The sequence below is a fragment of the Suncus etruscus genome, chromosome 14 (genome assembly GCF_024139225.1).
Source record: "Suncus etruscus isolate mSunEtr1 chromosome 14, mSunEtr1.pri.cur, whole genome shotgun sequence".
NCBI classification, from domain to species: domain Eukaryota; kingdom Metazoa; phylum Chordata; class Mammalia; order Eulipotyphla; family Soricidae; genus Suncus; species Suncus etruscus.
Genome location: NC_064861.1, coordinates 27,838,079 through 27,855,085, shown reverse-complemented (window position 1 = coordinate 27,855,085; position 17,007 = coordinate 27,838,079). Strand labels below are relative to the sequence as shown.

At 40.9% G+C, this 17,007-nt stretch overlaps 1 protein-coding gene across 1 annotated transcript in view; it reads right to left on the bottom strand.

The window, feature by feature from the left end:
* The window catches only part of KLHL3 (kelch like family member 3), a 158,389-nt gene that overhangs the window by 40,660 nt on the left and 100,722 nt on the right, over positions 1–17,007 (bottom strand). The window contains exon 6 of the mRNA XM_049786046.1: positions 12,014–12,123. Within this exon, the coding sequence (XP_049642003.1) occupies positions 12,014–12,123 (110 nt within the window). The remainder of the gene's footprint in view (positions 1–12,013; positions 12,124–17,007) is intronic.

The following is a 17,007-nucleotide window of genomic DNA, read 5'->3' as shown; positions in this document are numbered from 1 at the left end:
GAACCCTGAGAGCAGTCAAGAGTAATCCAAGAGCAATGCCATGTGTTCCCCAAAACTAATATGAAATAAGATAATCAACTCATAAAGAGTTTATGATCCTCACACATGATTTAGTAAATAAATGTGTTTCCTCAACTAACCCTGAAGACCGATGAGAAAAAAGAATTGCTTTTATCCACAGACACATGTTACCCTCTCAAATACCTTCTTAATAAATGAATGAACAGATTAGATCAGAATAACATGGAAGGAGGCAGTGGAACCTGCCCAAGCCAGAACTGGAAGCAAGACTGAGGAGGAGCAGCCTGGAATTTTGGTGGGCAGAGCCAAGGCCCCAGATCAAAGAATGCTGCCAAAGTCTGCTTGGTTAGGTGTGAAGTGGCCATTGGCCTGTTCTGCCATGTAGCGGAATTATCCGCACTCCTTTCACATGCTGTGAATTTTTGCAAGTTAAGAAATGTAGCAGCCTGTCTTTGTACCTCTTCCTGCCTGTGATTCATATAATAATACCAGGCACAGAGAGATGGTCAGTTGAGAGCTTTGCTGACATCAAATGAACCACAAGTCCTTGCATAAGCAAATAGGGTTTTTATTGATCAGATCTTTCTTCATCAATCAGCAGAGTTTTTGTTATAAAGGCAACAAAACAAGTTGAGTCCTCCAAATTCAAATTTCAACTTTATCTTTACTTGACTTGTTTAACTGGTTCCACTTGGTCGTACTGTTTACCCACTCAGCTGTGAAAGCCACAGCACTCAGCAACAAGGCAACAATGGTGACCTTCTCAGAGACTATAGGAGACCACATTTTTTTTTTTCATTTTGACTTCATGCTTGAAAAATAAACAAGCAAACCAAGTTCCAAAGAGCTTTAGCTTGGGGCCAAAGAGATAGGGCAGTGGTAGGACATTTGCCTTAGATGCTGAAGGTTGGTGGTTCGAATCCCGGCATCCCATATGGTCCCCCAAGCCTGCGAGGAGCGATTTCTGAGCATAGAGCTCATTCCTGGGGGAATGAGCAGAGCCAAGGGAGCTACCTGGAGGAGCAGCAGTAGCTGGTGTGCCTCAGGTGTGTACTTCCCCCACACACACACAAGTCCACATATATGGAAAGAGTCTCAGAGAGGTCCCAAATCACACCACCAGAAACAGTGGGCCTTGGGTGTATACAGACCTCGAAACTCCAGAACCCAATCTCTCACTCTATACAAGACTACAATTCAGACTCACAGTGAACTGAAAAGGTTGGTCACATTCAAGCTATGAACCTCTGAAGCTTAGAGCCCTATATTGAATCTTCCAAACCCTTCAGGGAAACCCCAAACCCAACCTCAAAGACTCAAGGATGAATCTGTCATATTTTTGCTGTTCCTTAAGCCCAAGCTTAACAAGAGTTGTAAGAACTGTACTCCAAACTCAACTGTCACCCACAACTCTGCAACAGCTGAAGCAGTGGTGAACTGAGCTAAAGTACAATGAAACCATTACTTACTCCTTCAGTATTCAGTGGCATTACACTAGTAGTTTGAAATCAGCTTTGGTGGAAATAATTATACCATGGAAACCATAAAATGAATTAGCAAACAAATCAGAGCTGTCAAAAAATTTTGAATCAGTTTTTGTTAAGGGGATGGAGATCTCCTATTCTGAAGGTTCTAAGACTAAGAGTCAGTTACACTCATCTTTCCCATTACATCATCAGCTGAAGGTTTAATGTGACACCTTAAAGCTCTTTCTAGTAGTTACTTCATTTTAGACTCACAGCGGAACTAAATAGCCAGTCGTTCACACAAAGGAAGAGTGAGCAGCCTCCAGTTAACACCGCCCCAGGCCTACCCTGTTCCCTCTATAGTCCAGTCCAGCATACAGCCCAGTGTTTATCTGCTTTCAACTCTGGTGAGACCTGTCGACCTCAGGTGACTGGAAGTTCCAAACGGGCAGGAATCTTGATGATCAGGAAAGCATTCAGGAAATATTGTTCTGGAGAGAGTAAATAAATTAATCAAAGCAGCAATGATTAGGGACCTGGCTCTTCCTGCTCCTACAGCTTCACATAAACAAACCAACAAAAAAAGGACCACGTGGGCATGGCTCTTCATAATTTTACCACAGCATAGAGGCAGCCAAGCTTCTCACTAAGATGCTGCAAAGCAGGAGGCAAAAGATTGAGGAGAAATGATTTACAGAACTACCTGTGAGCTGAGAGACAATTTCTAGTGCACTAACCCCAGAAATGTCAAGTCTACACAGAGGGCAGAGCTAGCTTCCAGTCAACATGGTGGGCTAGGCTGACTCAAAAGGGGTTTTTCCTTATGGTTTCACACACATGAAAGTGACATATGGCCGGAGAGATAGCCTGGAGGTAAGGCATCTGCCTTCCAGTCAGAAGGACGGGGTTCGAATCCTGGCATCCCATATGGTCCCCCATGCCTGCCAGGGGCGATTTCTGAGCATAGATCCAGGAGTAACCCCCTGAGCGCTGCTGCCGGGTGTGACCCAAAAACCAAAAACCAAAAAAAAAAGTGACATATGAACCCCCAAATTATGTTTAAGTCAGACTCAAAAGCAAAAGTGTGCTTTAGATAAGAAGGAATTCAAGTCTGGAGGCTGAATAGAAGCTAAAGCCAAAAATAGTACTATCAGCTGGACCAGAATTCCTTTGGATGGAGTATTTGGGTCACAGATTCCTTCTGGTCACTGTATCATGGCTGCAAACTTGGCCTTGATGAACTCCCCATTGACCATGGGAAGTGGGAAGGAAACCTGTTATATACTGGGATGGGAATAAAAATTTCATCTTTAAGAACTTGAACCCGGGCCAGAGAGATAGCATGGAGGTAGGGCATTTGCCTTCATGCAGAAGGACAGTGGCTCAAATCTCGGCATCCCAGATGGTCTCCCAAGCCTGCCAGGAGTGATTTCTGAGCACATAGCTAGGAGTAACCCCTGAGCACTGCGGGGTGTGACCCAAACCCCTCACCAAAAAGAACTTGAACCCGCACCAGGTTCATACTATTTCAGATATGGAGTTTGAATGGCATTATCCATGTGGTATAAGGAACAGTCAAGGCAAAAAGTAATACCAAATTATTTTCCAAACCAATAAACATGCCCTGTCAGAGATCTGCCCAAACCCAAAGCATCTGTACACCCATGGATATAAACCTCTGAGAATGGACTCAAGATCAGTACTAATGAAACCAACTGCCCCAAGGAAAGTCACCAATACAATGACACTTGTATTGGTCCTCCTTGATATGTTCTTCAGAATACCAGCACTTGTGTGAATAAATCAACTGTAATACCAGGACTGGAAACATTATGTAGTAAAATGATCCTTGGGAACATCATATCCCTATATCCCCCTGAAAGAGCCACAAAGTTCTTTAACACATAAAGCACTGGCAACTATTTAACCTGGTCCCTTTGTTTACCCATTGTCTTCTAAATGCATTTGACCAGAAGGCCCTTTTGTTTAAACCTGGTCCATGATAGGAAGCTTGCCACAAAGAGCCAGCAGAAGTGCAAATAGGGCAGAGAAGGGACCACTATGACAATGACAGCTGAAAATGATCACTCTGAACAAGAACTGGGTGCCAAAAGGAGGTAAAGTGTTATGCATGATACCCCTTCAGTAATGATACTACAAACTACAGAGTCTAAAAGAAAAATAGGAGAGAGAGAAAAGAAAAATGCCTGCCCTAGAGACAAACTGGGGCAGAAGGGATGAAGAAAGGGCAACTGGGGACCTTGGTGGCCAGAAATATGCACTGGTCAAGGGATGGGTGTTAGACATCTATGACTAAAGCTCAATCATTAACAACTTTATAACTGAATCTCATGGTGATTCAATTAAAATTTCTATTAAATTAGAAAACTCAATACCGGGGCCCGGAGAGATAGCACAGCGGCGTAGCATAGCGGCGTTTGCCTTGCAAGCAGCCAATCCAGGACCAAAGGTGGTTGGTTCGAATCCCAGTGTCCCATATGGTCCCCCGTGCCTGCCAGGAGCTATTTCTGAGCAGATAGCTAGGAGTAACCCCTGAGCAACGCTGGGTGTGGCCCAAAAACCAAAAAAAGAAAAAAAGAAAACTCAATACCGGGCCGAAGAGATAGCACAGCGGCGTTTGCCTTGCAAGCAGCCGATCCAGGACCAAAGGTGGTTGGTTCGAATCCCGGTGTCCCATATGTTCCCCCGTGCCTACCAGGAGCTATTTCTGAGCAGACAGCCAGGAGTAACCCCTGAGTACCACTGGGTATGGCCCAAAATCCAAAACAAAACAAAACAAAAAAAAAAAAAAAAAAAGAAAACTCAATACCACTAGAACTGTCATTCTATAATATGCAGATAAATAGTGACCTGGAAAAGAAAGTCCTTAGTCTTGACTCCTTTCCACAAAACTGACCTCCATCCCCAGCTACAGCCCCGCGAGTTTCTGAAGGGTCTTGGACTCTAGTCACACAGGTTACTTCTCCCAGCACAGGGGATCTCCCAAGCTTCCATATCCTTATTCCTACAATTTCTTCAACTGAGTGGCTTTTCAAATCATATTCTCTTTCTCCTTTTTTCAGCTTAAATATGTATTCCCTCATTCACCTCAGCATGCTTTCCTTGAACTCTGACTGACTCTGAACTATTCAAAACTACTGCAGCTAACACGTTGACCACACAGTATGAGTACATGTTTTTCCTGTCTGTTCCTGAGAACTAATAGCTAAGTGTCACTCACCTCAGTCATCCAGGATAAGGCAGAGATGTGTTAATAAATAGCAGCAGCCTAGGAGGCAGGGACCCTAGTTTTCTCTAAAAACCTCTGCCTCCTAAAAAATGAGAATAGAAATGTTACTAAATGGGATGCTGGGTAGGAGAAGTCAGACACAAAAGCACGCACGCACATACACACACACACACACACACACACACACACACACACACACACACACACACATTCCATGAAGGTAAAGTTCAAAAACTAGCAAAACTGGGCCTTGTAGAAATGGTGCCATGGCTGAAAGTTCTGATGCCCAGTGTCTCCCCATGTATCAAATAAAGTCAGAGCAGCTCTGCTGTCTAAATCCCAGTAACACAGATGGTTTCTACTACACTATAGCCAAGTGTGTATGAGCTCCTTATAAAGGGGTGTAACCCATGCAAACACCACAACTAGTAGGATGTGCAAGTACCATTACCAGGAGTTATGACCTCTGGGGAGCATGTGTATGAGCATGTCAACAACCCCACAGAGGAACCTAACTGCAGAATATGCAGGTCTCAGTTAAGAGAGTGAGCAACTGTGAGTGCCACAGCCAAAGGAGAGCAGCCTTTGCTGAGCATCATAGCAAGAAGAGAGCATTCATGGGGAGCATTATAGTCAGAGGAAAGCAGCCCTCCGGGAATACTGCAATCAGAGGAGATCAACTCTCAGGAAGAACCAAAGCCAAAGGAGATCAATTCTTGGGGAGTACCAAAACCAATGGAAAACAGCCCTCTGGGAGTACCATAGTCAGAGGAGAGCAGCCCTGGGGAGCATCGTAGCCTGCTGCAAGGCCCTTGATGAGAACCATGAAAAGACAATGCTATGACCCTAGTTACAACAGTATAGATAATAACATCAAAGAGAAGGATAAATTTGGAAGAATTGTATATAATCTCTCCAAATGCCATTCAAAACTGTGTTTTCTCTTAAGCATGTTGTTCTTTCTCTCTCCTCATATCTCTATAAATTTCCTTCAATAAAAACTATTTTGCTTTACACATACACACAAAGAAAGGAATCAAAATAAAATATAAGCTAATAATACTGATCTATGTAAGAAATAATATCTGGATGAAATAGGGGCTAGGAGGAATTTGAGTGCTCTGTTACTTGATTTGGATGCTAATTATGTGGGTGTCTCACTTTATAATAAATTGAGCTGTGTAGAATTTACAAATGAGGCATGGAGGAGCTGGGTGGCAGGTACCATTGAGAAGTATTGGAGGGATACACACGGGTGGTAGGTGTGGTCTTAGAATGATGTGTGCATGAAACGATCATTAACAGCATTGTATATCATAGTACTTTAAAGGGGTGAGGGAATTAAGCTATGTATTTTTACTTTGTTTATGTCTCTGTGAACTTCTTTTGGCAAAAGAAAGGAGTTTGGGGCCACACTTGGTGGTGTTCAGGCTATTCTTGACTCTTTGCTCAGAAGTGGTCGCTGGTACATATGGCCAGAGGATCACATGAGGTGTTAGAATTGAACTGGGGTTTTGGCCACATGCAAGGTAAGTGCATTACCTCCTATACTCACTCTCTACCCATGATCTTTCTTTAATCCAAATGATATTTTGTGGGGGTTTGGCTTTTGTCGTTGTTATTATTTTGTAATGCTAAGATTCATACCCATCTCTAATTCATGTTAGGCACATGCTTTGCCACTAAGCCTCAGCCCCAGTTCTCAAGAATCATAATAACATGAGAAATGTACTTAAGGATTATAGGCAGTCAAGGAAGATTTTGAATCACAGTGCAGATTTTGAATCACAGTGGGAGTGTGTTCATAGGTCTCACTGAACTGCACTCTCCAAGGAGAGAAGAAAATGCTGAGGCAAGGGCCCAGTTGTATTCCAGTTCGCAGGCTAACAAGATGGTAAATAACTGCTGACTTCTGGGGTAAGGCAGTGCAGCCAAGTGCTCTGCCAAGGCACAAAGTGTACCTGCTCTATCATACAATCAGGAAGGGCAGCAAGAATTCATGATCAGCCTGTAGGCTCCAGACTCCTTCCCACATCTATGCCTGTGGCTGCAGTTAGGGGAGATCAATGCTCTGACAGGAGCAGTCACACCTCAAAAGATCCCAAGGACAAAGATCAATATCTCCAGAAATATTAGGGCCTTTCAGGAGATCGCAATATATTGGCTACATACATGAGCATATAGAAAGAAATAGCTTGTTCTCCTCGAACAAACCTGGCATTGATCTGACTTGTTAAGGAACTTTTACCCTAATGTGTACATAAAATATGGAGCACTTCTCCATTAGTTTTCACTTTGAGAACGCTCAACAGTGTTTCATAAGAAAATATGGGAGTTCTTCAAAAGTTAAAATATATTTTCCAGCTAAGAAAGAGAAATTCATTAAAATCAGATAACTATGTCAGATAACTAGAACTCAGGAGTCACCTTTTCTCCTGAGTGTGTTTGCCCCATAGGTTGTTCATGGGGTCATTACTTTGGTCCCAAAGGAAAAGACGGTATGGGGTCAGAGTGATAGCACAGCACTAGGGTATGTGCCTTGCATGCGACCGACCCAGGATGAACCCAGGTTCCATCTCCGGCATCCCATATGGTCCCCCGAGCCTGCCAGGAGCGATTTCTCAGTGCAGACAGGAGAAACCCCTGAGAACCGCTGAGTATGGCCCAAAAACAAAAATAAAAAAACGAAAAAGACAATAACCAGGCTCTATATTCACAAGTTTAACTCTGATACCACAATACACCCCCATTCCCAGGAAGATGATTTGAGGTAACCGGTGTGGCCTGCTCCTCTGGAATCCACCTCTGAAGGTAAGGTTCTACCCAAAACACTAGATGTGACTCAAGCAAGATCCAGTTATTTTCTCTAATGTAACAGGAATTTTTCAACAAAACGATGTGAAGGAATAATAAGAAAGAAAAGTGCCCAATGGGCCAGAGAGATAGCGCAGCAGTAGGGTGTTTGCCTTGTAAGCGGCAGACCCAGGACCAACTATGATTCGAATCCCAGCATCCTATATGGTCACCCCCGTGCCTGGCAGGAGCGATTTCTGAGCAGAGAGCCAGGAGTTACCCTTGAGTGCCGCCAGATGTGGCCCAAAAACAAAAACAAAGCAAACAACAACAAAATGCCAAGATCCATGACCTTCTCCAATTTCAGTTCCCACATCTGTCCTGGAGAACATCAAAATCTCTCCCACACAAACACATAACTTCAGCCTCTTCACACCCTAGGGAATAGCTGTTGATCCCCCATTCCAAAGCCCCCAGGCCCTGCACATGGCACATCAGTCCTGAGGAGATCCAAACAGTGAGGGACACCATGGACCAGCATAACAAATGAACTGGGAGAAGAGTATCTGGGCCCTAACAGAAACCCAGATGGAATGGAGGCCACTGACACTCATCGCCCTAGTAGGCACTGAATCTGAGATCACTTCAACCACCTGGCAATCAGAGGCTGTGGGTAGAGCTTCCCCTTGAGAAAACATTGGCAGCAGTAGTAAAAATAATAGTCAATAGTAGAAGGAGTATTACCAATAATAGTCATAATAATAATAAAATTGGTAGCAGTAATAGTAAAAACAATAGCAACAATAACAGAAATATCTCTAATAATATTAGTGATAGCAATGAAAATAATAGCAGTGACAGTGATAGTCATAGAGACAGAGGTAATAGTAGTGATAGTAATAGCAGCAAAGGTAGAAGTAGGACAGCTCATAATAGTAGTAAGACTAATGGCAATGGTGAAAGTACAATAAAAGTATTAGTGATAATAAGGATGACAGTAACCATATCTTATGACAATGAATATTATACACATATCATCTCATTCCATCCTCATACCATCTCTACCACAAGAAAACTAAGACTTTGTAAGGTTCTTTAAAGTAAATTGATTAAACATGCTTTTAGATTCATAAGTCCTCTATCACTCTAGCAGTGACCATAAGACATAAGACCATAAGACACCCAAATTTACATGGTGCATACATTATGAAAAGAAAGAAATAACTTGCCCAAAGTCATCTCATTGTTAAAATAGTAGAGCCAGGATTTGAGCTCTGAATGCAGAGCCTATACATTCAAACTCCCAACAAATACTCAAATACTAGTTACTGCCTCTTCTATTCATTGTTAACACTACAATTCCACATTTCCTCCATTTTAAGGTGTATTTTTTCACATTTCAAGTCTGAACATAACTACATTTTATAATACACATTAAGAGAACCGTGTGGGCTGCAAGCAGAGGAGTGAGTCGTAAGAGATCTGACTGATAGTGCTATTCATATGTGGATTTAAATGAAAAGCAAATACAAATGCTATTTGGTTATCAACTCAGCTAAGTTTTCTGCAAATGCTAACATTAAATGCAATTGAATTTTAGCTTAAATTAAGATCCCTGGTATTACTTGAAATGCACTCCAAAAATTTCACTTATATTATTGAAAGGAAAAGCTACTTTGAAGCAAAAAAAAATGCCTATCATATTCAATGTACATAATTAAAAGGAATAGAAAGCACCAATTTCCTGGAACAGGTCAATATTTTTAAATTCTAAAGGATTAGCATTCAAGACCAGAACATCTAATTGGCAAAAGCTCCCAGCCATTTAACTTCCAATAATATGTGATTGCTCGATTAAAAAGAAGTAAAATCCTAGATTTACCAAAGAGAAAATGCAGGCCAAACTCAAATATTCTTTAAGTCTCAAAATTATTCTACCCACACCTGTAAAGCACCAAAGAATCAAGAATAAGTAGTCTATTCTCTGAAGTATCAAAAAATTCTAATCACATAATGTAGAAAAAAATCATTCAATGTAAGTATTTTATACTCTGAAGCATCATATTCTTCAAAGTTACATATAACCAAATACATAGAAATTTACCAATATAAAAATACCTACACTCTGTTCTAAACATACAGAAAGACTATGTCATATGTAAGTAAGCCTGTGAATAGATGATAATTGCAGTAGAAAATTTTTTCACTGTGCCAGTGATCAAGCCCAGGGCCTAACACATGAAGGTAATTGCTCTACTGCTAAACCATATCTCCAATTTTAGAATTCAGACATACCGTGGAAAGATGCTATGTCTAGGAAGATGCTATTTGTTCAATGAAGTATTTTTGTTATCAACAACACTGGTACCATTGTCATAAACAATGTTGCCTATAAATAGAGGGTTATGGAAATTACATAATCCTCTATAGGCCCTTTTCAAACACATGTTTTTAATTTTCTGCCTGTTCTATTAAATCCTCATGACAGTTCCATATGGGAGATACACTTAGTAGTTACATTTTATATGAAAGAAAATTGTCGACTAAGGAGACCAGTGATTTCTCAAACACAGTAAGCATATCAAGCTAAACATGGAGCCTATTCTGTCCTAGTTCAATGCCCAAGTGATTTTCAGGACCCTAATAACACCCACCTCAAGCCCTGCCCTGTCACACAACATAATTAAACTTCCCACAAAGCTTGCTGTGATCTACAAGCAGGAGAGCCAACATGGGTTCAAGGTAATAAGATCCCCCTCAGTCCAAACATTCCACACTGACCCAATCCCACTGCTTGTACGACTGACACCAATTTCTCAAACGATGCCCCAAACCCACCAATAGTGCCAATACTCAAAAAACCAATCAAGTGACCAGTTCATTTCATCTGATATGTCAACCTGATAACACAATTCAGAGATCAGTGCACAGGCTTGACAAGAAAAAAAAGAGAACACTCCCTGCTACGGGGCAAGCCAGAGAGACTGAAGCCTTTTTCCCCTTTAGGTGCTGCTTCCTATCACCTAAGGAAGAGACTCCCTAAGACTAAGAAAGAGGTCATCTGTGCCAGTTATCTTCTGGGGAGCCCTCTGAGCTCCTGGAGACACAGCCTCTTTGATCAAAGTTTTGCATGATAATGGGCAGGGGATTGTGGGTTTCTCATTCTCTGGACATGTCTTTAGGAAAAAGCTTTACTCTGGTGTAAAATCCTTTTCATATTCCATGTAGAAAGAGTTTCAGACTTGGATAGTAAGAAGAGTCTAACACCTTTATTGAGCATGTGTGAGAGATCTCACAGTTGAGAACTACTACAATAACAAACAAAATAAGAAAAGTGTTACTTTGTAACACAGAGACAAACAGTAGTAATTCCAGAAATAAGGTGAATAATAAACTCAGCTTCCCTTGATTAAGCAGCTACTAAGTGCCAGGTACTATTTCAGGCATTTAGTATAATTCAATTTGACCCTCTTATTAACCACCTTGTCAAATAATCTGCTATTCTCTTCTATTTACTCAGAGGAAACCAATATAAAATTCACAAAAGGTCACACAATTAATTTCCAAATACTAGAGATGACATTTGGATACTCCTGACCCATATCAAAATTAATGTTCCTTTTACCACAATAGACTGCACCAACAGGAATAAAAAACTCTTCTTGAGAGAAGAGGAATTTGAACGAGTTTGGAATTGAATGGATGAAAATAGAAGGGAATAATAACCCAGGCAGAGAACCAGTGAGATGGAGACCAGAGGTAGAGCAGGGAGCACAGACTACCCACTGCATGTCAGACCTGGATCAACTGGTGTGGATCAATGACCACTGATGTGTAATTCAGCCTTTCCTAATCCACTCCATGTGTCTCAGTTTCCTCATCAGTCAGAATAACAATAACTTACTGGAAAAGATTTTCTGTCAAAAATAACCTCTGGCTTAAAAGTTCAATGACACTCACAGAAGTCATGCAGATTCATCGTTAAGAGGAGATGACAGGAAGATTCAAACTCTGCAGTGCCCAGCAGAGGGACTTCTAACAAAGTAATCCCTGAAACTCAGTTTTTCATGTCTGTAATGTGGGGTCAGCATCAATGAACACATCATCAGACTATGGTGAAGGATGAATGAGCCTAGAACATAATGTTCTAAGACAGTGCTGGGTGAACTATAAATGGTCAGTAAATGGAGACAGCATTTCAAACATCATCACCACCATCCCCATTGTCATACCATGTGCACCAGTATTTTGATCTTCCTCATACCATCACCAAATCATCACCATATTCATCATCACTTGTTTTTAAAGGGTCCAAAGAAGTAAATGTAATGGATATCAAACAGAAAAGTTTTTATCTTATTTGGTTAAAAAAGGATAAAGATAAGTTCTTATTATTCTTTGAAAAAGAAAATAACTTATTGAACCCAATTCCCTTCCATGAGCCCAAGTAAGGCTCCTATTTTACGAAAGTGCCAGACCATACCTTCTCTTCTGAAGAAACCGTCAGTGTATCACTGGATATCAAGCTGCACACCTGGTCCAGACTTAGGCTAAGAAATTCTTCCCCCAGCATCACCTTTGGAAAGTGCTGCTCTGTTGCAAAGAAAGCAGAAGTTCAGAAAACAAAGTTATAACATCTTCCTGCCCTGCCATGAAGTAAGATGGTGCCCAGGTATGATATTCTGATTTGAATACTTGGATGCTGCATGCAAGGTGCCAGGGAAAAAGTGGGGGTAGAGGCAGAGAGAAAAGGATAATAGGACAGCCTGGCTGGAGGGAAACTTGCCTTTCCACTCAGCAGGAAGGATCACTCTATATGAGTCTCTACCCTGAAGACCGACAAACACAGAAATGGGGCAGAGGACTGTGAGGTTACATTTTTTCCCCCTACTCCAGAAGATTAATAATGGTGTGGCAGAAAAAGCTCCATGGGACCTGCCTATTTAATTGAGCTCATTTCCCATCAAGATGCAAGCTGGCAGAATGGCAGAGACTGGTCCCCTGCAGCTCAGCCAAACCAAAGTGGGTCAGAACGACCATGTGAATGGAAGTCTCGAGGGATTTGGGGAGGGTGACAACATTAGAAAGTTGGTATGTCTATCAGCCTCTTCCTTTCTTACCCAAAATCAAGCTGCCAATGGAGAATCTCTAAAGCATTTCACCTGGTTTGGAACAACCTGGAAATAGTCCAAGCAGCCAGGTCTGTGACAACTGCAAGATGGAGGAAACTCTGTAGAAAATTAGAGCTGTGCAAACCCCACAGATCTCAGGCTCCCTTCAAAGTGAATGCCAAGAAAAATCCCTCCTTCCAAATATGGGCTCAGGTCACATTTCTGTCACTGCAAAACAGTAAAATGTCTATAAAATAGTGTGTGCTATCTGGACAAGAACTGGGTCCTTAAAGGAGGGAATAATATGCATGACACCCTTCAGTAACAGTATTGCAAACCACAGTGTCTAAAAGGAACAAAATGGTGAGAGAGACAGAGACAGAGAGAAAGTGTTTGCCACAAAGATAGGCAAGGGTGGAGAGTAGACAGAGGAAGGGAAACTGGGAACATTGGTGGTGGGAAATATCTATAGGGGAAGGGATGGGTATTGGATATTGTGTGCCTGACACTCAATCACAAACCACTTTGTAACTATATTTCACGGTGATTTAACTAAATAATTATTTTAAAATAATAAATAAATAAATAAATAAATAAATAAATAAATAAATAAATAAATAAATAAGAGTGTGGCTTCGGAACAAAGGTACATTGACTCAGAGCCAGGATTTGCCATCTGTGAGTTGCCATTGAGCCAATAAATCTTCTCCCTGGGCTTTACTTTCCACTTGTATTAAACAAAGATGACAGTTTGTCTCATCCTCTCCCATGCTCTAATGGTAATAGATCTGTCAGTGTGTTTTTGGCAATCTTTGCCAAGGTGAGCCAAAAACAAAAAGACAATTGTTGGTGCAGCAGACTGGAGGTCCGAAGACCCTTTGTCACTTGCCACAGGCTCTCCCCTTTCCCAGTTCTCTCAGCTCTGCACAGTTGTCCCAGAAGCATTGTTTCTCTGGTGGACCCTCTCTGGCCTGGTAGCCTCTATGGTCATTTTAAGGGAAATTCTCAAAGGATAATTCTCAAAGCCTTTAAAGATAGAGCCACACTTGGTCACTTGGCTCCGTCCATGAAATTTAAGGTCATTAAAACCAGCCTTAATAGAATAACCGAAGACCTACTTTAAGACAAGACTGACCAAAAGACACAATAAACTTTGATATAAAGATGGCACGATGGGCCCGGAGAGATAGCACAGCGGTGTTTGCCTTGCAAGCAGCCGATCCAGGACCAAAGGTGGTTGGTTCGAATCCCGGTGTCCCATATGGTCCCCCGTGCCTGCCAGGAGCTATTTCTGAGCAGACAGCCAGAAGTAACCCCTGAGCACCGCTGGGTGTGGCCCAAAACCCAAAAAAAAAAAAAAAAAAAAAAAAAGATGGCACGAAATCCCAGGACAATTCTTTCTCTCAATATCAATGAACTAAATGCACCAGTTAAGAGACACAGAGTGGCTAAATGGATCAAAAAACTCAAGCCAACCTTCTGCTGCCTACAAGAAACACACCTGAATAGTCAGAACAAACATAGACTCAAAATAAAAGGCTGGAGAAAAATTATCCAAGCAAACAACACCCATAAAAAAGCTGGAGTGGCCATACTAATATCAGATGATGCAAACTTTATACTCAGGAAGGTTGTAAGGGACAAAGATGGACATTTTGTATTAATCAAGGGATATGTACAGCAGGAAGAAATCACTCTCCTAAACATATATGCACCAACTGAGGGGCCAGCAAAATATTTAATACAATTGTTAACAAATCTGAAAACTAATATCAATAACAACACAATAATTGTGGGGGACCTCAACATGGCTTTCTCAACACTTGATAGGTCAACCAGACTGAAACCCAACAAGAATATACTAGACCTGAGAAGAGAAATGGAAGAAAGAGGCCTAGGACACTCCACCGCCAGAAACCTGTATACACATTTTTCTCCAATGTACATGGGAAATTCTCTAGAATAGACTACATGCTGGCACATAAAACATACCTCCATAATATCAAGAGGATAGAAATTTTTCAGGCTACCTTTGCTGACTACAAGGCTCTGAAATTATATGTGAATTCCAAAGGGGCACAGAGGAAAAAACTTTAACACCAGGAAGTTAAACAGCCTCAAACTAAATAACCAGTGGGTCCGAGATGAAATCAAAGAGGAAATCAAAAGGTTCCTGGAAACAAATGATAATAAAGACACAAACTATCAGAACTTATGGGACACAGCAAAAGCGGTCCTGAGAGGAAAATTTATAGCTTTGCAAGCACACATCAGGAAGGAAGAAGGGGCCTACCTGAATAGCTTAATGACGCAGCTCATAGAATTAGAAAATGCTCAACAAAAGGACCCAAAAATAGGGAGACAGGAAATAACAAAGCTAAGAGCAGAAATCAACGAAATGGAAACCCAAAAAACAATCCGAAAGATCAACGAAAGCAGAAGTTGGTTCTTCAAAAAAATAAACAAGATTGACAGACCATTAGCAAAACTAACAAAGAAAGAGAAAAAAACTTGATAACTCATATTAGAAATGAAAAAGGGGAGATCACTATCAATACTGCAGAGATTCAAAGGGTAATCAGAAACTACTTTGAGAAACTCTATGCCACTAAAAATGAGAACCTGGAAGAAATGGATAAATTCTTGGACTCTTATAACTTCCCATGGTTGAATAAAGAGGATATAGAATATCTAAACAACTCCATCACTATTGATGAAATTAAAACCGTAGTCAAATGTCTGCCCAAAAACAAAAGCCTAGACCCAGATGGATTCACTAATGAATTCTTTCAAACCTTCCAAGAAGAACTACTACCAATCCTGGCAAGACTTTCATGAAATCAAAAAAACAGGAACTCTTCCAAATAGCTTCTATGAAGCCAACATCACCTTGATACCTAAACCAGACAGAGATGCTACTAAAAAAGAAAATTACAGACCAATATCCCTGATGAACACAGATGCAAAGATCTTCAACAAAATCCTGGCAAATAGAATTCAATGCCTCATCAAGAAGATCATTCATTATGATCAAGTAGGTTTCATCCCAGGAATGCAAGGATGGTTTAACATCTGTAAATCTATCAACATAATACACATCAACAACAAGAAAAATAAAAATAACATGATCATATCAATAGACGCAGAGAAAGCATTTGATAAGGTCCAACACCCATTCTTGATCAAAACTCTCAGCAAGATGGGAATGAAAGGAACCTTTCTCAATATAGATAAGGCCATCTACCACAAGCCAGTGGCAAATATTGTCCTCAATGGAGAAAAACTAAAAGCCTTCCCTCTTAATTCTGGCACAAGGCAAGGCTGTCCTCTCTCACCACTCCTATTCAACATAGCAGTGGAAGTACTTGCTATAGCAATCAGGCAAGAAAAAGATATCAAGGGAATCCAGATAGGAAAGGAAGAAGTCAATCTCTCACTGTTTGCAGATGACATGATACTCTACTTAGAAAACTAAACTAACTAAAGACTACCAAAAAACTAACTAAAGACTACCAAAAAACTTCTAGAAACAATAGATTCATATAGCAATGTGGCAGGCTACAAAATTAACACACAAAAATCAATGGCCTTTCTATACACCAATAATAATAAGGAAGAAATGGACATTAAGAAAACAACCCTATTCACATTAGTGCCATACAAACTCAAATATCTTGGAGTGAACTTGACTAAAGATGTGAAGGCCCTACACAAAGAAAACTATAAAACTCTGCTCCAGGAAATAAGAGAGGACACACGGAAATGGAAACACATACCCTGCTCATTGACAGGATTGGCAGGATTAACATCATTAAAATGGCAATACTCCCCAAAGCATTGTACAGATTTAATGCGATCCCCCTAAAGATGCCCATGACATTCTTCAAAGAAGTGGGTCAGGCACTTTTAAAATTCATTTGGAACAATAAACATCCTCGAATAGCCAAAGCAATTATTGGGAAAAATAATATGGGAGGTATCACTTTTTTCAACTTTAAACTGTATTACAAAGCAATAGTTATCAAAACAGCATGGTATTGTAATAAAGACAGACCCTCAGATCAGTGGAATAGACTTGAGTACTCAGAGAATGTTCCCCAGACATACAATCATCTAATCTTTGATAAAGGAGCAAGAAGTCCTAAATGGAGCAAAGAAAGCCTCTTCAACAAGTGGTATTGGCACAACTGGCTAGTCACTTACAAAGAAGTGAACTTAGATCCCCAGCTAACATCATGTACAAAGGTAAAATCCAAATGGATCAAAGACCTCGATATCAGACCTGAAACCATAAGGTATATAGAACAACACGTAGGTAAAACACTCCATGACATTGAGACTAAAGGCATCTTCAAGGAGGAAACTG